Source organism: Ctenopharyngodon idella, chromosome 4 (genome assembly GCF_019924925.1).
Source record: "Ctenopharyngodon idella isolate HZGC_01 chromosome 4, HZGC01, whole genome shotgun sequence".
Lineage (NCBI taxonomy): Eukaryota > Metazoa > Chordata > Actinopteri > Cypriniformes > Xenocyprididae > Ctenopharyngodon > Ctenopharyngodon idella.
This window is the reverse complement of record NC_067223.1, coordinates 17,058,650-17,082,251: the sequence shown is the minus strand read 5'-3', so window position 1 is coordinate 17,082,251 and position 23,602 is coordinate 17,058,650. Positions and strand designations below refer to the sequence as shown.

At 40.4% G+C, this 23,602-nt stretch overlaps 1 protein-coding gene across 1 annotated transcript; it reads left to right on the top strand.

The window, feature by feature from the left end:
* The first annotated feature begins 1,520 nt into the window (after nt 1-1,520).
* Nucleotides 1,521-23,294, top strand: crybg1b (crystallin beta-gamma domain containing 1b). Its single transcript, XM_051892199.1, has 22 exons — nt 1,521-1,849; nt 3,919-4,865; nt 5,849-11,963; nt 12,116-12,271; nt 12,528-12,566; nt 13,315-13,433; nt 13,535-13,682; nt 13,775-13,914; nt 14,974-15,100; nt 15,178-15,213; nt 15,294-15,433; nt 15,987-16,113; nt 17,298-17,443; nt 17,821-17,947; nt 18,278-18,307; nt 19,061-19,173; nt 19,300-19,432; nt 20,013-20,152; nt 20,873-20,996; nt 21,094-21,252; nt 21,342-21,504; nt 22,869-23,294. Exons 2-22 carry the CDS (start codon nt 4,342-4,344, stop codon nt 22,955-22,957), a joined length of 8,895 nt encoding a protein of 2,964 aa, XP_051748159.1. The 5' UTR covers nt 1,521-1,849; nt 3,919-4,341; the 3' UTR covers nt 22,958-23,294.
* Nucleotides 23,295-23,602: the final 308 nt, after the last annotated feature.

Genomic DNA, 23,602 nt, shown 5'->3' with positions numbered 1-23,602 from the left:
AGTCTTATTTAACCGTCAGTCGCGAACATCCGCCATTTTGTATATTTTAAACACTTCTCACTGGTGTTTGTATATTTTACTAATTAACAGTCAAGTGTAAGAAATTACATTTAATTGGTTTTATTATGCACTAATGTGTTGTCGTACGCATTATTTTAAATGAATTTCATTCAAGGATAATCATTAACTGACAGTTTGGGGAAACCGCGCCAATTTCGAGGGAGGCATTTGAAGGCTGTATACGTCATTGAGGCGGTCTTACAAATTACAGTGTTTTACATACAGTATTTTTACACGAGGAATAACAGTCAATTTTATTACGGTTACTTTTCTTAAATAAGACACCCTTGATGACGTAGGGTACTATGGATAATATGCACATTGGGACGCAGGGTTAGTGTGTCGCAAAAAAAAAAAAAAAAAAAAAAACATGTTGGACAAACTTCTTCATCCATGTGCTTTCTAATATGATTCAGCAAACCTATAGGCCTAACTCCAACTCATCTGTCAGTCTATAAAAACATCAAGTCAAAGCATGTTCCCACAGACGCGTGTGAAGATTCTTTTCATTTATTTCCCTCAACCATCTCGACTCATTAAAGTACTTAGACGCCAAAGTCTAACCGTGGGTGTGGAGGGCTGGAGGCCTCGCATGCATTAATAATTCAGCGTGTGTTTGTCAGACCGAGCCGTTGCACAACAGTCGTCATACCTGTCGTGTTCTCTGGCCAAAGCTCGATCCACCTGTTCCTCCAACAGCAAGACCAATGGACCCTCACAGGTGACGCTGCGACCCTCTCAGGTGTGAGATTGGGTTGAATTGTGTTGATACCGTCCGTAAGGCTCTTCAGGATCAGCACCGCTGGATCATGGTAAGCTGGCACGTTTCGCATTGTTTACACACTTGACTGAATCGCTTCATGAATCCGTCTGAACACGTCTGTACGTGAACATTAAAGCTGTGGGTGTGACGTTCTTGCAGGTAAGCAGGTAAATAATTAGCGCAGACGTTTGCGCTTTCTCTTTCTTTACTCGAGAACTCCAAGATCAGATGATTCATCTAAAACTCTGTGAGTCTTTCTGCGTTTATCTTAATGATTCATTCTTATAAGGGGTTTGAGAATGGATGGATTTGGCCTAATTATCTTTATTATCATGCTTAGAAAATAACATATCCATTGGAACCAGTAAGCCTGCTGAAACACACAACGTTAAAAACGTTCTAGGAACGTTCTCTCTAGGTTTTGTAACCAATTGGCAGAAAGTCGCAGGGAGTTTACTAAAGAGCTGGTTAGCCTATTTAAATACTGTATATTTTAAGGTTTTAAAAGCAATGTTTACAAAATAATAAAGATAATTGGCTGGGTTTTTACAAATTAAAACAAACTCGCATGATAATTAAAACATCTTTCAATGAAGCATATTTATTTATATTTTAAATAAGCTTATAATAAAACTACAATGAACAGCATGTGCTGAAATGACAGCAGCTGTAAGCAACTGACTTTGGGAGGATGGAAACCTGAAGTGGTTTGTGAATGTTCTCTTGTTCATTGTGTTGGATTGGGTTCATCTGATCCTCTGAAACCCAATCCAGCTCTGCCTCCTTCTTCGTGCCCTCCGTCTCCCCGCGCGCGCGTCACTGCAGCGCTTCTCCGCGCGTCCTGTAGCTCAGTAATAATTAACCACCCCCTGAAGCGTTCTTTTATTGATCCGGACTTTCATTCCGACGGATTCGGTTTTATCGATCTGGATTCATTGAGCCGCAGGGCTGGATCATTTCACGACTCTCGCTGGCGGGACGAAAGACGCGCTTCTCTGGGTGTTTCGCGCGCCACTGATCCGGACAGTAAGTTTCTCTAGAGATCAAGAGTTCTGATGAACTTCAGCAGAATGACTGTCTGAGATTCTACTGAATGACATTCAATAACGAGTATAAATACTTTTCCCGTTTCTTTATTATTCATATTTTTCTCGCTTTTTATTAATTTTTCCAAATCCTAAAAATGTGTTGGTTAACAAAAATATGTTATAAGAACGTTTTACTGACTCTGTTTTTAAATGTTTTAAAAACGCATTTTCTTGGTTATGCAAATGTTAAGGGAACATTCCATTTTATGGGAACGTTACTTTTGAATTATACGTACTGAAACAAGTACTAATATTTAAAAACGTTAGACGACGTCCAACTGATACATTTCAGAAAAAAAATGTTCCATGAATGTTTTGTTCTAACGTTTAGAGAACATTATTAAAGACAAGATAACTTTGAACGATGTCTATGTTCATAACGTTGAGAGAACATTGCCAGAACGTTCTGAGAACATTCCCTGAGCTGTTTAAGTGTTCTCTCAGACTGACTGGAGAGAAAAAAAGCACACTTTGCTTTAGTTTATTAGACAAAAAGTCATTCAAAGAATCCATACTAAATACAAAATACTAGTTGTTTCTGCTGTATAACCAGAGTCTCCTTCAAGTTAAACTGATGACAATGATGGTTATTATTATTTTTTTTATACTGTTGTTACAGTAACAGAAACTAAACCTACATTATTTTGAGGGCGATCCTAATTAACTGACAGATATATGACCGATTTAAGCGTTAAGCCGCGTTCACACTAGACTTTAAACGAGAGAAATTCCATCGGATGCTGCAACGGTCGTGATATGACGTCACGGTCTACAGGGTCTTTTTTTTTTATAAACATGAATTCAACATATAACATATATTAGTACATTTAAAAAAGTAAAAGTATACAACCTACTCGAATTTACTGTGAGATATAATTCTTTTATTAGAGGGTATATGCATTGACGTCACTTTCCCGCCGGAACACGCTCCCCTCAGACGGACTGAGTGGCAAAAGATCCTGCTGCGTGATTAGGGGAAACTGCGAAAACGCAAGTAAAACAAACGATTAAACTAAAGGTTGGACTCGATAATGTTCCTGTTACAACTTACTAAGGATCCAGTAATTCATGGATATTGACATGCAGCCAGGAATCGTGTTTCCAGACATTTATATGTGCCTGTTTTCGACGCCTGGGAAATACATAAAGCAAATGTGCCTGTGAACGCATTATATAAATACAATATAGGTAAGGTCTAAATCTGGGTGATCACTTATCATCACTATCACTGTCAATGTTATATGATCACTATCAATGTTATATCATCCAGTCCTAAAACTTGTATTGTAAGTGTTTATTTAAAAACACCCAATTATGCAGAATATAAGATGCTAAATATTTAATTGATGAGTTGTATGACAATATAATATATAGGGTATGATTCTACCCCAAAATTCAACATATTGACAAAATGAAAACTGCAAATCCAGTTGTTTCTGTGAATTGCAGCTTCTCTTTTCTTTAGCTTTCGGCAGTCTGTAAAAGTATACCTCAGGTTTTGTGTCAAATCTATTTGTACAGTCAGTCGCAAAGCTCTTTCTTGTTTTGAATGTGTTTAGTGTGTTTTTCGTGGCATTCATGCTGAAAACCAGTGCTGCCACTCAGTAGTTCATTACAAACTGAATTATATATATAGTGGGGTTTTCTTGTGGAAATTCTCACCCAAAATAAAGGGGCGGGGCCTGGTTAAGTTAGTGTGTGTTGAAACTGGCGGTTATGGTAAGGGGTGGGACATTTCACCAAACATGCTCGAAGCTCCTGACCAATCACAACACACTGCTTCAGCCGACCAATCAGAGCACATTGTGCTTTTCAGAAGGCGGGGCTTCATAGAGACAGGAACTGAATAGAGCGTTACTGACAGATTGGAAAGTGAGGAGCTGCAACAATGGAGAATATGAGGAAAATAATGAACATTCAAGCAGGAAAACCTGTTCTAGTAGAGCCCAAAAACACAATCAAGTCCTCTTTAAACCTTGTGCATTTTTCATGTGTTTGTGTTTGTAGGCTGAGAGTCCTCAGGAGCGCAGCCCAGGGGTGTTCAGTCGCATTGGGAGCTGGCTGTCGTGGGGTTGGGGCGGCCAGGTGCTGAGCGGAGATGAGCCCACCTCCGAGACACAGCGAGAGGAGGCGTCTGACGAGGACCACAGAGAAACCAGCCTCCCAACTGCTGGTGCACATGAAACAGATAGTCCTGCAGTAGGTGAAACCGTTTCAGCAGAGAAAAGCCCTTCCCTGAGCCGGAATGCCAAACATCTGAGAAGCTTCTGTGGAGGGGGAGACGGGACGGGGGAGAGGACAGGAGGTGAACAGAAAACCCAGGTGTGCCAGGAGAAAACAAGTGAAAACAGAAGCAAACGTAGTCAGTCGTTTGAGAGCTACAAAAGGAGATCATCACCTGACATCTCTGATCAATATAAGACAGAGAAAATGGGACGGAGGAGATCTGGAAGAAGGAGGCGGAGCTCTCATGGAGATGTGGGCGGGTCTCAAACTAAATCCCCAACCAATACTGAGCCTGATAGTCCTGCAGCAACCAGTTTGGCCACCAGCCCACAGACGGCATGTGCTGACTCAGTTTTTGAGGAGGCGGAAAATAACGCTCTGGAATGCTCCGGAGCAGAAGAGCCGAACTCAGGTAACCGTGAGGATGTTGTCCGAGCAGAATGGGTGGAAGCGCACCTGAGCGAGGACGCAGCTGATTCACCGAGTTCCCCAGATCCGCCCGTCCTTGCCGCGCTGGCCTTCGTCACTGATTCAGACATGGACGAGGAACCTGTGGTGAGGCTGACAGAGAGCGCTGAATCCAAACGCAGGAGTATCAAGGTGTCTCACAGTGAGAAGATCTTTGCTAAAAAGGTGGTAGTCACCTCAGAGGACCCAAATGAAGATCATCATGAGAAGTTTAAAATCACAACGGATCCCAAACAGCCGAGATCTGATGAGAGAGTGAGGTAAATTTACCTGTTTAACCTGTTTGTAGCTAATGTGCTAACAATAACAACATAATATACTTTTGAAAGCCAGATTCTTTTTGTTTATTTGATCTGTGAACAATTTAAAATGTTTAAAGTTTAACTAAACGTGGGAAATCTTTCTTAGAGATAATCAGGATAAAACACCATGCGTCATGTTGTGAAATTTGTGCTCTCACGAGGTGATTATTATCAGGTTCTTGTCATTCCTCTGGGCTGTAAACTCATCATACATTAAAACCTGTTGGTTAATGTTCCTGACCTTGTTCCAAGAGCTCTCTGCATTTGAAAAGAGGCATTATCATAACAATTAAGTGCTTACATTGTCAAATGGAAGTTTTTCTAGATGTCAGCTTTGTTTACATTAACAACTCCTAAAAAAATAGTTCACCTAAAAATAAATTACTCACCTTCACGTTATTCCAGACCTCTATGATTTATTTCTTTGGCTGAAAACAAGAGGAGGTATTTTGAAGTTCATTCAAGATGTGTTTTTTTTCATTCAGAGAAAGTGATCAGTGATTTTTAATTTCAAGCACCAAAAAGGAAAAAAGCACTAAACAAAAATCACAGCAACAGTCCATGTGTCTCCTGATAGTCATAGTTTTGGGTGAGGAACAGAGTGAGAAATGAACTATGCTTTGAATTTTCTGTGCAACTTTTGAAACTGTCTTGCAGCACAAGTGTTAGTCACTTTCTATTAAAGCGAAAATGCAAATGTGCTGAAGAAAGGGAAGGCATGCAGTCTCTTAATAGATTTGTGGTTTGCTTCAAAGAGATAAACAACATAGGAGGAGAAATGAAGAAGAATAGCCAAAGAGAGAGAATGAGGAAAGACACAATGAGTCAACAACTAATGAAGGGAGTGGATGCTAAAATGAATAAAGTAAACATTATAGAGATGTCAAAAGCACTTTATTTTGTTCTTTTGACCTTTATTGTTGTTGTTTTTTTTTTTACAGATGTCCAGAGGACAGAGTGGACGGCACTACTGTGAAGTCCAGTCATCAAAAGGGCCGAATCGCAGACAAGATCAGTATGTTTGAAAGAGGAGCGAACAAAGCTGCTAGTAGCTCCACAAACCCACGTCATCTGGATATTTCTCCAGCTCGAAATGTGGCTAATCGTCTCACAGAACATGCTGGAACGCGGCCCAGTTCTGCACCTCCGAAGCAAACGGTTAAAGAGAGGGCGATGAATTTCGCTGCAGGGCAGAGGGGAGAAGAGAAGTTAACATTGTCGTCTGGAGTGTCTGGTCATACATTGAAGGAAGGACAGTCAAAAACAGCTGGTCATACGGAAGCATCTTGTTCTGGAAGTTTTGAAAAATCTACAGCAAATACCAGCGGAGAACTCAAACCCATAGATCAAACAGACTCCAAATCCCACAATGCAACACAAAGCAAACCAGCATTGTCAGAGAGCACAAGTGACATTGGGAATAAAGAGTTGGATTCTGTCTTGACAGTTTCATCTCCTACTGACGAGACCCCTCAGGTGAAATCACCAAACCGGACAAGCTCACGATCTAAAAAACGACGAAGCAAAGATACGGCTCAACCGCTCAGCCCCACCAGCAAGAACAAACAAGAAGTGGGTCAAGGTAAACAGGAAGTCATGCACAACACAGCGCCTGATATTGATCTAAAACCTCTTGTAGATGCAGAAGACCAGTCTTTAAAAAGCACTTCTGGTGAGGAGGTCACAAGCAAAAAGACTAAATTTCCTACAAAGTTGGAGAAAGCAGCAGATGTAATGCAAAGCACGGAGACAACATCAAACACTGACTCAAAGAGGTTACAAAAGGCTCCACGTATGGGCTCAAAAGGTTTCAAAGAAATGAAAAGCGTGGATGAGAAGGAGGGAGAGAATAGGAGTCACTTTGAATCACAGATAGTGACCACTGCTTCCAAGGCATCCAGCTCCCAAACTGAGAACAGCTCAAATGAAGTGAAGATAGAACGGACAGGCATTGACTCAGAGCAACAGAAAAACAGCAACAAAAAGCAGCCTGTTCAACAGAGCTTAGAAGGAGAGCAGGGAGAGGGGCGGAAGAACAGAGACACGATTGTAAACACATTGTTTGGAGAGTCAGGGAAACTAGATCCATCTGTGACAAGAGAAGAGAAACCACCATCCCCAGAGGACATGAAAGCGGCCAACTCTAAAGACTCCTTTGAGCCAGCCAATAGCAGCACTGCATCGTCTAGGAAAGATGCCATGCGGAATAGAGAGAGTGAGACAGATATGTTGGTCTTACCTGAGAAAGACACCACTAGGTGTGTGCATAAAGCGAAAAATACCCCTGAAAATGATCCAAAATCAGACGAGACACAAAGACCATCAAAGCCAAGCCACAAGAGTAAAGAAAAAGACTGTGTGACTGAGGTAACCACTCAGAGCAAGAAAAAATGCAATGCGACAGAAGCAAGTGAACAACTGAAAACTACTGAGACACACAAACACAGTAATGACGTCAACACATCAAAGCAAAATATAGAAGGACAAACTACAACTAAACCAGGTAAATCAAAGGACACCTCAGCTGTAAAGCCCAATGACGGTAGGCAGGAAGACACAACAATTACTCAGAATACAGAGAAAAACTCTTCTACTGAATCGTACGATCAGACTAAAGAAAAAGATGCTTCAACAAGTAGGGCACTGGCAACACCAAACCCTGCATTGGTAAAAAAACAAAATGATGAAATTGACACCATCATTTCATCTCAGATTCCACCTACAGAAGGAAGCGGGCCACCCCCACAGAGCCAATCAGAGAACCGAGAAGAACAGAAGACACGGACAGCATCCAGTAAAATGGACTTAAAACAGCAACAACAAAAGCCAGGCGCTGAAACTAAAGACGGAGGCACAAACAAAACCAAGAGTAAAGTCACTAGCACAGAAATTACATCCATAGTAAATGGAGACATAAACTCTGTAGAGACAGAAGAAAAAATTCTTAGCTCTAGCCATGAAAATACTTTTCCTGTAATACCACCCAATAATGAGAATCTATCTCTGCGCTCAGCGAAAAAGAAGCCCACTTCGTTGTCATCAACAGCCAATGAAGCATCTACCGAACAGTCTGGCCAGGCCAGTGAAAAGATTACCTCTAAACCAGCCTCAAGTGATGACAAGAACACAACTTCGGTTTTACCTAATGAAAAGAACACAACTCCATCAGACTCAGCTAATGAAAAGACCACATCTCCACAAGCCACAACCAATGAGACAACCTCCCCTTTGCCTGCCTCAACTAATGAAAAGACTACGCCACCACAAGTCTCAACCAATGAGACAATCTGCCCTTTGCCTGCCTCAACTAATGAAAAGACTACGCCACCACCAGCATCAACCATTGAGACAACCTCCTGTTTGCCTGCCTCAACTAATGAAAAGACTACGCCACCACAAGTCTCAACCAATGAGACAATCTGCCCTTTGCCTGCCTCAACTAATGAAAAGACTACGCCACCACAAGTCTCAACCAATGAGACAATCTGCCCTTTGCCTGCCTCAACTAATAAAAAGACTACGCCACCACAAGTCTCAACCAATGAGACAATCTGCCCTTTGCCTGCCTCAACTAATGAAAAGACTACGCCACCACCAGCATCAACCATTGAGACAACCTCCTGTTTGCCTGCCTCAACTAATGAAAAGACTACGCCACCACAAGTCTCAACCATTGAGACAACCTCCCCTTTGCCTGCCTCAACTAATGAAAAGACTACGCCACCACAAGTCTCAACCAATGAGACAATCTGCCCTTTGCCTGCCTCAACTAATAAAAAGACAACGCCACCACAAGTCTCAACCAATGAGACAATCTGCCCTTTGCCTGCCTCAACTAATGAAAAGACTACGCCACCACAAGTCTCAACCAATGAGACAATCTGCCCTTTGCCTGCCTCAACTAATGAAAAGACTACGCCACCACCAGCATCGACCATTGAGACAACCTCCCCTTTGCCTGCCTCAACTAATGAAAAGACTACGCCACCACAAGTCTCAACCAATGAGACAATCTGCCCTTTGCCTGCCTCAACTAATAAAAAGACTACGCCACCACAAGTCTCAACCAATGAGACAATCTGCCCTTTGCCTGCCTCAACTAATGAAAAGACTACGCCACCACAAGTCTCAACCAATGAGACAATCTGCCCTTTGCCTGCCTCAACTAATGAAAAGACTACGCCACCACCAGCATCAACAATTGAGACAACCTCCCGTTTGCCTGCCTCAACTAATGAAAAGACTACACCACCACAAGTCTCAACCAATGAGGCAGCATCAACCATTGAGACAATCTCTGCTTCAACAGGCTCCAGTGATGACATGAACAAACCTCCACCAGCCTCAACTAATGAAAAGACTATGCCTCCACCAGCATCAACTATAGAAAAAATCTCTGCTTCATTAGGCTCCAATTATGACATAAACAAACCTCCACCAGCCTCAACTAATGAAAATAAGACAACTCCATCAGATTCGATCAATGAAATAACCACACCTCAAAAAGCCACACCTCCACCAGCCTCAACTAATGAGGTAATATCCAGTTTACCCACCTCAACTAATATAAAGATAACACCTCCATCAGACTCAGCTAACAGAAAGACAAGTGATGAAAAGACTACGCATCCACTAGCATCAACTAATGAAAAGATCACACATTCACCAGACTCATCTAATGAAAAGGCAAAGCCTCCACCAGCCTCAACTAATGAGACAACCTCCACGTTGCTCGCCCAAACTAATGAAAACACCACGCCTCCAACAGCATCAGCTAATGAAAAGGCCACGCCTCTACCAGCATCAACCATTGAAATAACCTCCACATTATTAGGCTCAACAAATGACAAGACCACATCTTCTCCATCATCAACCGATAAATCTACCTCCACTTTATTAGGCTCAGGTGAATACAAGACCACACCTCCATTAGTCTTAACTAATGAAACAACTAAAACTCCCCTAGATTCAACTAATGAAGAGACTACAGCCTCAACTAATGAGACAATCTCCACGTTGCTCGTCCAAACTAATGAAAACACCATGCCTCCAGCAGCATCAGCTAATGAAAAGGCCACGCCTCTACCAGCCTCAACCAATGAGACAACCTCGACTTTACCAGCCTCAAGTAATAAAAAGACCACCTCTACAAAATCTTCAACTAAAGAACATGCTCCACCTCCAGCCAAAACCGATTCACCATTCTCCAAAGATAAGACTACTAAAAATGAGAGGACATCGCTACCACCGCCAGCATCCTCCTTCCCACTAACCTCTACCAGTGGAGAGAATATAACTCCACTTCCTTCATCCAAAGAAAAGACAGTATCACCACCAGATTATAACAATGGGAAGACCCCACCTTCACCAGCATCAGTCAAGCAAAAGACCTTGCCTCCTCATGCCTCAACCATAGAGAAGATTTCCCACACGTTGCCATCAGCCAGTGAGAAATCACCATCTCCCTCCAGCAAATCTACAGATCCAGCCACAAGAAAAAAGGAATTTACCCCCAAACCCTTCCACCTTCCACAAATCCCCTCTGCACCTGGAAGCTCCTCCCTGAACAGGGACTCTCCATCTAGCTGGCTTGATGTGGATTACCAACGTCCTAAAAGGAAGAAGCAGTTGATTTCAGAACCAAAACCTAACCTCAGCGCATCTGTGAGTGAGACCAACCTGGATACATCAGGAGAATTCGACCCAGATGACTTCATTGCAAATGTGAAAAGGCTAGCAATGCCGTTCAGTCTTCCTCAACGCAAACACAACCAACATCGCCTGCAAGCCCCTCCGTTTGTCCTGCCTGCCATCAGAGAGGACCGGTTTGAGAAACCCTTTGATCCGGAGGAGTTCCAGCATGGCTTGAGGAGAAGGAGGGAATTCATTTTGGATCTGGCTACTAGTTCAGTATCCAAGAGTCAAGACACAGAGGCCGAGAAAGAGAACACCAAACCTAAGTGGACAAAACCTGAGCGTGAGAGCATCCTCACTAGGTCCTTGATCTTCCAGAGATCAAAGAAGAAGTCTGAAATGGATGAGGGAGAAAAAAAGGAGGAGTCAGATATAAGTACAACAGAACCACTGAAAACAAGGTCTCGTTTGGAGAGGTGCTCCATTGTCAGCGCTCTACGCAGCCCCAGCAAATTGAGACGCATGGAGTTTTTAAGCCCCACTGAGTGTCCTTCAGATGGGCTGTTCTCACCCAGCGATGCTCCTGGATCTACATCACCTCCACAATCACAGCTGGCACCAACTGCAGAATCACCCGAACAGGTCATGGTAGAGGAAGTCCTAGCAAAGAATGATGGCCGCTCTTCCCCGTCTGGTTCTAAGGTTATTTTAAAACCTGTGTCTGCCATGACACCTGACCTCAAAACAACTTCAAGGAACCAAACAGTCACTATGGCAATAGACACTAATGCACCTCCTAGTGATACCCAGACTAGTTCTCAGGTTGTTCTAAAGCCTACTACGAAAGATGGACCTACGCAAACAACTGACTTGAAAACAGCTTCATTAGATCCCCAGGTCACAATGTTAACAGACACTAATTCTCCTCCTACACCTAGTTGTACCCAGTCTGGTTCCCAGGTTGTTCTAAAACACACCAAGGACGATGGACCTACCATGACACCTGACCTTAAAATACCTTCGAGAGACCCCACAGTTACTGTGTTAACAGACACTAATGCACTTTTACATCCCAGTGGTACCCAGACTACTTCCCAGGTTGTTCTAAAACCTACTAAGGATGATGGACCTACCCCGAAACCTGACTTGAAAACAACTTCAGCAGACCCTCCAGTTACTAAAGCACCACCACTTCTTAGCAGTATCCAGACTGGTTCTGATGTTGTTCTGAAACCTGATGGACCAACACTAATGCCTGACCTGAAAACAACTACAGTAGACCCCATTGCCACATTGGTAACAGATGCTAGTGCTCCTCCACCACTTCCTTCCTTTGAAGACATCAAGTTGCCTAGTATCCTGGAGAAATTTCTTCCAAAGGAGTCTGAAACCACTCGATCATCAAATAAGATCGACCCACTGGTCAGCCATCCCTCCTTTATTCATACATCACACTGACCACAGCAACAACACACATTTATATGTTCATATACCCAGCTAGTGTTTCTCATAGTGTTGTTTATAGTGTAAAATATGTCACATATTTCAGTGTTTGTGTGTATTTGGCTGGCTAGGTGGCTAGAGAAAGTGCTTCCATACCTGGTCTAGTGGATCTGAATACGACTGTTGACATAGCTGACAGGAAAACCCAAGAAGTTACGATTCCACCTGCACCTCAAGTTCCAGAAGCTCAAATCCTTCAAGCTAAACCTCAGAGAGAACTCCCAAATGTATGTGTCCATCACCATATGTGTATTTTCTTTGTAAATCCCAGAAATGTATTTGTACATAGCTGCAATCACTCTGAAGAACTGCACGCCAGAGTGTTATTCATGCATGTCCGTATTTGTACATGATAACATGAGAAATTTGAAGTTTTAACTTGTTCTATTGGGACATCACTGGATCTTATTTTTGACTGTTTGTCAAAAGAATTACCTTTATCATTCTCCTAACCACAAACTGCCATGGTGTTTTATCTTTCAGATTCCAACTGCTCGTGGAATCCATCGGCGTCCTGCAAAGGTTTGACAACATTTCAAACTTGTCAACAGATTTTTAGTTATTAGAAGCTGTGTTCCTTGTTCTGTTTGCATAACAAGAGTCAAGTTTTTGGAATTTCATTTATGCTTTAAATATGTGGACAAAGTACATCAACTGTAACTTGTTGTACCAGTCGGGCAATAATTCTAAGTGCCCCCATAATAGAGAATTACTCTGATTTATAAAGTCCATAAAGTGCTGGGATGATTAAATGCATCTTGTGTCCGATTGAGCATGTTGTTAGCATGATATAACATGTTGGTAGCATGTTGTTAACATGATTTAGCACATTTGTAGCATGTTTTAACGTGTTGTTAGCATGATTACCATGTTGCTAGCATGATTTAACACATTGCTAAGATGTTTTATCATGTTGATAACATGATTAACATATTGTTGCCATGTTGCTTACATGAATTAACACATTGCTGACCTGTTTTAACATGTTGCTATCATGATTCACCTCAAAGCTAGCATGATTTAGCATGTTTCTAGCATGATTTAACACATTGCTAGCATATTTCAACATGTTGTTAGCATGATTTAGCATGTTGCTAACATGATTTAACATGTTGCTATCATGATTTAGCTCAAAGCTAGCATGACTTAGCATGTTTCTAGCATGATTTTACACATTGCTAGCATATTTCAACATGCTGTTAGCATGATTTAGCATATTGCTTATAGGATTTAACGCATTGCTGGATTAAATGCATCTTGTGTCCGTCAGATTGTGATATTTGAGCACCATCAGTTCAACGGTCAGTCCTTTGAGTTCTACAGGGATCAACCTGATGCTACACAAATGCAGCTGTCCAGTGTGATATCTGTGAAAGTGGTCAGAGGATGGTAAGCAGCCAATACGCACATCTATGGAGATCAAGTACTCAGTTCAGGATGATGTGCCTTTCAGTAGTTTAGATTTAATGGTGCACTTTGACCTATTGCAGTTGGATACTGTATGAGAAACCAGGATTTGAGGGACGTTGCATCGCTCTGGAAGAGGAAGGTGTTGTCGAACTGCCCAATGAGTGGGCAGAAGAGGGCGAAGAAACATCAGCCCCTGTTGTCATTGGCTCAATCCGCCTGGCTGTCAGAGTAAGTGACCTCAAGAGTATCTTCTTTAAAAACGTTCTGAAGTGTCAATAGTAACTGGAGTGACTGCTGTGTTTTCCTGAATGTATTTGTAGGACTACACTCCTCCCCGGATAGAGCTGTTCACCGAGCCCACTGGCATGGGCAGAAGCTCTGAGTATGTGGATGTCACTGAGGAAGTGGGCAGTTTCGGCCTTCCTCAGAACACCGGCTCTATCAAAGTCCACAGTGGTCTGTAAGTTCACAAACACGCCCTGCTCAGACCTTGAACGTTTACTGGGGTGTGTGTTTGGACACAGTTGTTGGGTGTGTGTGGTCAAGTTGAAGCTCTTGACATGCACATCTTTACTAAGAAATCCGATTCACTTTCTGATGTGAATAACTGGGCAACAGCTTGTTTGTGATGCTTGGTAAAGTAAAAAGAACACCGTAGCAACCTCATATAGCAACATGCTAAACATCACCCAGAATACCTTAGCAACTCTCCCATGATTTGGCTCTGATTTTCTTTAGAAAGTGAAAATATGTGTGTTGAAAGACTGGCAGTGTTGTGGAAGGTCGCTCTGAAAACATAATCACGAGATTCCTGATGATTCATGTGTGTGTTATGCTTCATGAGGGTGTTTGAGTCAGAGGCATTAGTCACACAGCACCATATAACCAATATCAGAAGCCATATAATCCACCACTTAGACTGTAGGAAAAAGTTTATTCTGTTGGTTTTAATAAGAAAAGGGGAATAATCTGCTAACTAGACGAGTAAAGTTGTGAGAGTTTGAAATAACTTAAAAACACACTGCCAGCATGAATTAGCGTGTTATTGGCATGATTTAACATACTATCGTGTCCGAAACCTTTATATGTCTTGTGTGTGTGCACGTTAAACAGGGGCGGCAGAACTTGAGAACAGTGAGAATTACAAAGAAACAGAGATGTTTACAATAGAAAACGTGAATTCTGAGGAAAAGAGCAGAATGACAGATGAAAGTTATACAGGTGAAATGTGAGCAGGAATAGAAAGAGAAAATGAAAGGCTGGAGGAGCATGTTGCCAACCAGCACTTCAAAAATGATTTTCAGCAACGTGTGTCCAGATCAACAACCATAGCACACAACAATAATCAGTCATATTTGCAGTACTTTTTGATATTTGTTAATTGTCAATTAAAATACCATTTATTAGGTAACAGAGATTGGGGAAAATGGTCATGAACAGCTAAAGTTTGCATGATCCAGATTTTACTGCTCTGCAACTGGCCAGTTGATGATTGACAGGTGTGGTTTCTCATCTGCAGGTGGTTGGTTTACAGTGATCCAGGTTTCCAGGGTCTGCTGGCAGTGTTGGAGACCGGAGAATATCCGTTTCCCGAGGACTGGGGTTTCCAGTCGCCGATTGTGGGCTCTTTGAGGCCCCTGCGCATGGTATGCGTCACGCTGGCATTATTCACAAATCTCCAGTCTTCATGATGTCTGTCAACTCACATGTGCTTCTTTCACAGGGCCTTCCGAAAGTAGAGAACCCGACTGCAGTGAAGGTGTGTTGGACTTTCAGAGTCTCCAGTATCTTCTCAAGAGTTACGGTGATAGAGACCCTTCATCTCTCGGTCTCTTTCAGGCGGTGCTGTATGAGAAGGCCGGTCTGGAGGGTCGCTGCGTGGAGGTGCAGGGAGACGTGTTTTCCTTTGGCAGGATGGAAACAGACCCGGACGATCACGGGCTGAACTGTGTGGAATCACTGAAGATCCTCGGAGGCCTGTGAGTCCTAAAAAACGTGATTTTCATATTCTTAAATAAAGTTATCCAAAGTCATTTTGTTGGCTCTCAGAGTAAGTGACCTCAAGAGTTTTAACACATTGCTAGCATGTTTTATCATGTTGTTAGTATGATTAGCATGTTGCTACCGTGAATTAGCATGTTGGTAGCATGATTTAACACATTGTTAACGTTTTTAGCATGTTGTTACCATGATTAACATGAATTATCATGTTTCTTCCATGATTTAACACATTGCTAGCATTATTTAGCACATTGCTAGCATTTTTAACACGTTGCTAGCATGTTTTGATCATGTTAGCATGATTAGCATGTTGTTACCATGAATTAGCATGTTGCTAGCATGATTTAACACATTGTTATCAAGTTTTAGCACATTTCTAGCATGATTTAGCATTTTTCCTCTCCAGTAAATGTTTCTTGATTTAAGAATGTTCAGATATTTGTGCTGGAAAACAAGACAGAAACACTGAGGAAGAACATAATTTCTTGCGCTCTACATCAGCTCTGGTAATGAATGCTTTTCTCGTCTCAGGTGGGTTGGATACGAGCACGAGGGTTTTGACGGGCAGCAGTTCATCCTGGAGGAAGGAGAGTATTTAGACTGGAGAGACTGGGGCGGGACGGGGCAGAAGCTGCTCTCTCTGCGGCCCGTCCTCATGGTGAGTCTCATGTTTACTAGAGAAAGGTTCACTACAGGGTTATTATTGATAACTAAAACTATTTTTCGAATATTCCCTTTCATGTGGCGTGTAATAGAGCTGATTGTGAACGCCATCCGACGCCGTCGTTACTGTTCGTATCACTGTGAATCAAGAGCTGAGATTCAGATATGATAATGAGCGTTTGGATTCTGACCAATCAGAGCAGAGCAGCTCTCAGAAAGGCGGAGTTTAGAGAGACCGAATCTTCGAACGAACCGTTTCAGACACTGAGAGAAAAGAGCTGATGCTGCAGTGGATATTATGAGAAAATTAAAGTGTTTTTTGACTTTAGATGCATGTGAACCTGTTGTAGGAGACGACAAACAACATTAGGAACCTTTAAAATATACATAAATAGCATAATAGGGGCACTTTAAAAACATTTCTGTTAATTGAAATAAAGCTTAAATATAAATAAAATAAAATATAAATTAAAGTTGAAGCACTAAAATTATTAACTGGAAATAAATAAAAACTAAAACTGAAATACAGATAAATTAAACCTAAATATTAGTATTTCAAATAAAAAAACTAATAAAATGACAAAAGCACATGACTAAAATGAACATAAAAACTAAAAATATAAAAGTTAAAGCTCATTCAAAATATTAATAAAACTATAATAAAAACTAAAATTAAAATTTAATTAATTAAAATTAAAATATATTAAGTCTTGTTTTCTGAAAAATGCATCAAAATTAAGTGAATTTTTGTTTAAAACAAGAACAAATATCTGCCAATGAAGACAGAAAAATAAACTCACTTAATTATTTAGTAATTATTTCTGTAAACAAGTCTTAATATGTTTAAGTAATTTCTCTTCTCCAGTAAATGTTTCTTGATTTAAGAATGTTTAGATATTTGTGCTGGAAAACAAGACAGAAACACTGAGGAAGAACGTCATGTTTTGCAGTGTTCTTCTTTAATGGTTTTGCACATCTCTCATTATTATCGAAGCAAGTAAACAGCACAGTGCCAAACGTGTTACGCAACCTCCATCGCATACCTGCCGTGTTTATGTGCTCCGGACGCACAATACCAGGAAATACCAGCACCAGAACCAGCGCCAAAAACTTCACCTTTCTATTTTAAGACAATCAACAGAAGATCGTAAAAATGCTTTGAATTGGCTTGTTTTCCAGGATTTCTCTCCCCCTCATATGAAGATGTTTAGTGAGCTGGACTTTTCAGAGCGGGGCGTCAGTATCGACCTCCTGGATCCCCTGGAAAACGTGGCCAACACACACTACGGCACGCAGACCCGCTCCATCGAGGTCCTGGCAGGAGTGTGAGTCACTGATTTACAGTTTATTCAGCCAATAGAGAGGCTAGAAACATCAGTACACAAGTGTGCATGTCCGGTTCTGTCCAAACCAAATGTCTCAAAAAGTTGCATGCAGTTATTTTCAGTCTGTTTACACATCTGTGAGGGTTAATGTGTGTAATTTCCCGCCAATGGCAGGTCATGTGACATGCAAACACAAACGCCTCGGGCTGATAGTCTTTCAGAGGAATGAGGGCGTCAACAAACGAAGAGCAAATATGCAAATATTTTTCATTTGAAATGGGTGGACAGATGGAAAGAGAGTGTGAAGTTGGTGCAGTGCTTTCACAATCCGTGTGTGTGTGTGTGTAACTCCTCGTTCATGTGTGTTTGTGTTGTAGTTGGGTTGCGTTCGAGGAGCCCGGGCTCTGCGGTCAGCAGTATGTTCTGGAGAAAGGTCTGTACGGAAGCCCGGAGGATTGGGGCGCGTCTGACAGCCGAATCTCCTCTGTGATCCCAGTGACTCTGGTGAGAGACGCTCTGTAATTACTGTTCTGCACTAAGCAAACTTCCGCTCGAGTGAAACAGGATAATCCACTATCAAACGCAGGGTGGGGTTTGAATTGGTCCGTGAGGAATTGACTGGATGGTGAGAAGCGTCTCGGTTTTGGCAGGTGGTTAAAAAACATGAGGGACTGATGATGAAAAGACACATTTATTTTCTTTAGAGTAATGCAGATTGATGAATCACTCACAACAAGAGCAGAAACATGTTTTGATTTCATGTTGACTTTGTGAATGAAATATAATGATCCAAGATCAGATATTAATGTTTGCTTTTACGTTTAATTGTTTCAGGAAAATCTAGAAAACTCCTGCCACTTCCAGGTTTGTAAAGAAAAATTGTATTATTATTATTATTATTATTAAATTAATAATAACAACAACAACTATTATTATTATTATTATTATTAATAACACTAATAATAATTATTATTATAATATTAATTAATTAATTAACTAACAATAATAGTAATTATTTTATTATTACATTAATAATAATAATAATAATTATAATTGTTATATTAATAAATATTATTGTTATTATTATTAAATTAATTAATTATTATTAATTATTATTATTATTAGTCATTACTATTAATAATATAAAAAAATATTAATGTTAAATTTAATAATAATGATAATTATTATATTATTATATTGTTTAATATTATTATTAATTATTGTTACATTTACTACTAATAATTATTATAGTATTGTTAGAATTATTATATTAATTTATTAATTTAATATTTTTTATAAATTTATTTTATTTATTAATTAATTTATTATTTATTTTATTTTATAATTTATTATTATTTATTATTGTTATAATAATATTAACATATTCTTAATTATGTTATTGTTATATTAATGTTTTATTGTTATTATTTTTACATTAATTTATTATTATTAATCATTATTATTATTAAAAATATCAATTGTTGTTAAATATATTAATAATAATAATATTATTATTATTGTTATAATTATTATCATGTTATTGTTGTTGTTATTATTATTATTATTATTATATTTTGTTTTAATTTATTATGGAGTGTAATCTTGTTTTTATAATAGATCCAGCTGTTTTCTGAGCCTGGATTCGGTGGGACGTCTGTACTTCTGCAGGACTCATTACCCACAATGCCTGAAGGGTTCACCATGTGCTCCTGCAGGGTTTTTGCTGGAAGGTTAGATCTCTTCTCTCATCTGTCTGTCTGTCTGTCTGTCTGTGTTTTTCTGCCCTCATGTGAACATCTGTGTGTGTGTGTGTGTGTGTGTGTGTGTGTGTGTGTGTGTGTGTGTGTGTGTTGTAGCTGGCTGGCGTTCAGTCGTGAGTGTTTCTCTGGGCATCAGTGTGTTCTGGAGGAAGGTGTTTATCCAGATCTGAAGACGATGGGCTTCACACAACCCAACACATCAGTGCTGTCCATCCAACCCATCGAACACGTGAGTCTCTTTCAGCAATTTTACTGAATATTTTAGTTAATGAGGTTCTATTCTGCTGTCTTCGCATCTTCATCTGTCTTCAGTGTGTAATTGTTGCTGTCTGAGCATGAAAAAGCTCTGCAAAGTTCCAGTTCTTCTCTATATCAGTGTCAGTGTTTCTGAACTCCCTGAAACTCCTCCATTGTAGTCTTGAGTTTTCTTCACAATATTCCTCATTTAAATAATTCATATGCAGAATAAAGGGGCGGGGCCTGGTTGAGTTAGTTAGTAGTGTGTTGAAACTGGCAGTTATGGTAAGGAGCGAGACATTTCCCAAACACCAATCACAACACACTGCTCCAGCCGACCAATCAGAGCACATTGTGCTTTTCAGAAGGAGGGGCTTCATAGAGACAGGAACTAAACAGAGCGTTACTGACAGACTGGGAAGAGAGGAGCTGAACAATGGAGAATATGAGGAAAATAATCAACCTGTTCTAGTAGAGCCCAAAAACAACATCAAGAGCAGAATAGTTCCTCTTTAATATTTGCAACTTTTGTGTACGGACACCTCGAATAATACTGATTCCTCTTCTGTCAGGAATTCTCTCTGCCGTCTATCGATCTGTTCGAGCGTTCGGGATTCAAAGGAAGGAGAACTTTACTGAAGTCCAGCTCTGTGAACCTGCAGCTGACGGACAGCTGTACCAGAGTCTCGTCCATACTGGTGGAGGGCGGCATGTGAGAAACACACACACACACACACACACACACACACTCTCACACACATTCAATTTTTGGTTTCACTTTAAAAACACTGAGACTCATTCATTCTGTCTAGCAGTTTCTGAACACGTGTGTTTGCGTTTCTCCACTCACATTTGTTATGTTTACTGGTTTCCATGAACACAGTCATTCCAGTGTTTATATACGGTCAGACCTGCAGGCCGAACAGGAAACGTGTCAGTCTGTAGGAGTGGAAAGACTTCAGCGGTCTGTTACATTCAACACAGTCGTGTGAAACTTTCTCTCCTACATCACTGCGTAAAACCGTTTTTCTCTCTGAAATTGCTAGTAAAACAATTAAAAAACAATTATAAAGTGTCACGTTGAATTAAACGTTAAATCATTTGTACAGTGTACATGAGAACCAGTACTATTGTACTAGATATTTCTGTATTATAATGTGTATTATCAGTGTTTTGTGCATTTACTTTCACAACATGTTAATGTCAAGCTCAAATATTCACTTTTGCGTTTAAGATGTAGACGTCAGACTCCCGAATACAAACATTCCCACAATTGGCGAATTCTTTCCATGAAAGAGCATCTGAGGACGTATATTTAGCCTGAACTGACCACAAACTCCAAACAAACGGAGTGTGAGCATAGAGACGGACGCACAGTGTTTGAGATCCAGAACACCACCCTCTGAGTGTGTGTGTGTGTGTTGATTGACAGGTGGGTTCTGTATGAGGCCAGTAACTTCAGAGGGTCTCAGTTCCTGCTGAAGCCTGGCGCCATTCCCGATTGGCCCAAACTCTCCTCCTGGCTTCGAATCGGATCGCTCCGGCCACTCATTCAGGTGAGAGGCTCCGCCCACTGCAGTGATGAAGCACTAGGGGGCGGGACTATCAAAGCGTCTGCATGACATAACACACAGTTTGTATTTCTCCCGTCAGAAACAAATGTTTTTCCGTTTGCGGAACGAAGAGGCGGGGCTAATGATGTCTGTCACCGGGTCACTCGATGACATCAAACTCATGCGAATCCAGGTGAACGAGGAGACGGGCGGAGTGGATCAGATCTGGGCCTATCGGGACGGTCGCTTGCACTGCAAGGTATATTGGTATATTAATATATTGTATTAGTTATTATGTTAGTGCTGTTGAAGTGTATGACTGTGTGTGTGTGTGTGTGTGTGTGTCAGTGGCTGCTGGACTGCTGTGTGGATGTGGGTTCTGGTGTTCTGATGCCCGGCGCTCGAGCCGTTTTGTCTGCAGAACCTGAAAAACCTCAGCAGCTCTGGAACATCACGAGCGACGGGATCATACGGAATAATGTCGAACCAAACCTTGTCCTGGAGGTCAAAGGTCAGTGGAAGATACTTCCAATTCAGTACAAGCGTCTGTGAGATCCATTAGGACTTATTTCAACCTTCAGTTTGTAAAAATGATGTGTTTCTGTTTTGTTTTCCAGCACAAATATCTAAACATTCTTAAAATACATTTACTGGAGAAGCAAAATGGCTGAAGATATTAAGAAAAATACATCAAAATGAAGTGAGTTTGTGCTTAAAACAAGAACAAATATCTGCCAGTGGAGTCAGAAAAATAATATTGTTTTTCCTTTCTTGTTTTAAGCACAAACTCACTTCACTTTGATGTATTTTTCATATCTTAATATCTTCAGTCAAGACAGAAATACTAAATACATTGTTATATTAGTTTTATTAAAGTTTTATTACATTTGAATTGGCTTTTATTTTTATATTTTTAGTTTTCATGTTCATTTTAGTTACATTTTTAGTAATTTTGGTATGTGCTTTTTTCATTTTATTTTAATTTCAGTTTTAGTTATTTATTTTCAGTTAATAATTTTAGTGCTTAAACTTCAACTTATTTCAGCTTCGTTTCATTTATCAAAACCTGTTCCACATAGACTTCCATTGAAAGATTGTTACCGTAAACACGTTTGTTTTTACAGAGCGAGAAAAGAGTGAGCAAGAATTTTCTGTTGTAATCAGGTTTAAGTAGTTTTAACCCGGAACATTCCTTTAACAGAGACACCGAGTGATTTATGGCATCAACTCATTAACTGATCTGTGTCCTTCCTTAAATGACTCTGTGGGGGAAAAACTAGTGAGTTTAGTCTGCTGGAAGTGATTACTCTTAATATAGTTGTCTCATAAATACGCATGATTTATGCTAACCTCAAAAATGTGGCAGTTTACTTCAATTACAGGTAAATAGATGAGTGTGTAGCGCCACCTGGTGGATTCACACAGAAACTTTTGATATTTACATGCAACAGATGCTCTTAGCTTCTTACAAAAAGAGCTTGAGCTTCACATGTGATCAGCAGATGACAGGTGGTTCAGAAAGTGTTAAACGATGAGAGAAACTAACGAACTACAAATCATTAATCATTTAACAGGAAGAAATTCCTGTCATAATATATTTTGCATAAAGAAAATGATTTGTAGTGCCATTATGATCGACATTTGTGTCATTTAAGCACTTAATGCCGAAAAAATGTCATATTTGAAATGTTATATCATGATAAAAATCATAACCTTTTTTTTTAAATAATTAAAATGCATTGCAAAAAAAAAAGATTTTCTTACTTGCATATTTTTGTCAAATATCCAAACATACTTAAATCAAGATACATTTACTGGAGAAGCAAAATGACTGAAGATATTAAGATAGAAAATAACCATTTTTTCTCTCTGCAGGAGGTCAGCAGTTTGACAAAAGACAGATTATTCTCAATGAATTCCACCCAAACAAAATGAATCAAAGATGGTCCCTGGAGATCCTCTGAGCTGATTCACCTCCACGCAGCTCCGTCGTGGGACCTACTGCTCTGTGGCAGAGCTGCACCGGGGGGACCAGCGTCCTGTGAGGCAGCTGCACCACAGGGACCATGAGCGATGGAAATCTCATTCTCATCAGTGGATGGAATATGATCATATTCTACTGGACATTGTATTACTTTTTATAAACTGTCATTTAGAGACGTCCAAGCTGCCTTTACAAAAGCACATACTTGAACAATAATAATGTTTCGTTTTACTTTGTACCTGTATGAACATTTGCTTCTTTTCAGCTGTATAAAAACACGATGTGTGTTTATAAGTAAATGTTTGTTTTGTTAATTAGCTGCAGCTTTGTTCAAATCACTGAGACGTGTGATCGGTCTGTGCTGATTGGCCCGCGGGGATTCGGTCTTTGCTGATTGGCTGTCTGGGGGATTTGGGTGTTCTGTGTCCACTGGCATTGAAAAGCGGCCGCTGGTGATTCGCTCGTGTTTCACGGGCCACTTGAACACAGACGCTTTCTTCTCACAGTCAGCACTAATGTTCTGGCAAGGTTCTCTCGAAGTTATGAACAAAGGTTCTTCCAGTAACATTAATATGTTCTCAAAATGTTAGCACAAAAACATCATTCATTGAACATTTTTTTCTGA

Bases quoted from the DNA above. Each gene is read 5' to 3' on its own strand.
- crybg1b (XM_051892199.1), top strand. From the start codon at position 4,342: ATGGGACGGAGGAGATCTGGAAGAAGGAGGCGGAGCTCTCATGGAGAT. The intron at 4,866-5,848 runs GTAAATTTACCT...TTTTTTTTACAG, and splicing joins AGATCTGATGAGAGAGTGAG to ATGTCCAGAGGACAGAGTGG. The intron at 20,153-20,872 runs GTGAGAAACACA...GTTGATTGACAG, and splicing joins ATACTGGTGGAGGGCGGCAT to GTGGGTTCTGTATGAGGCCA.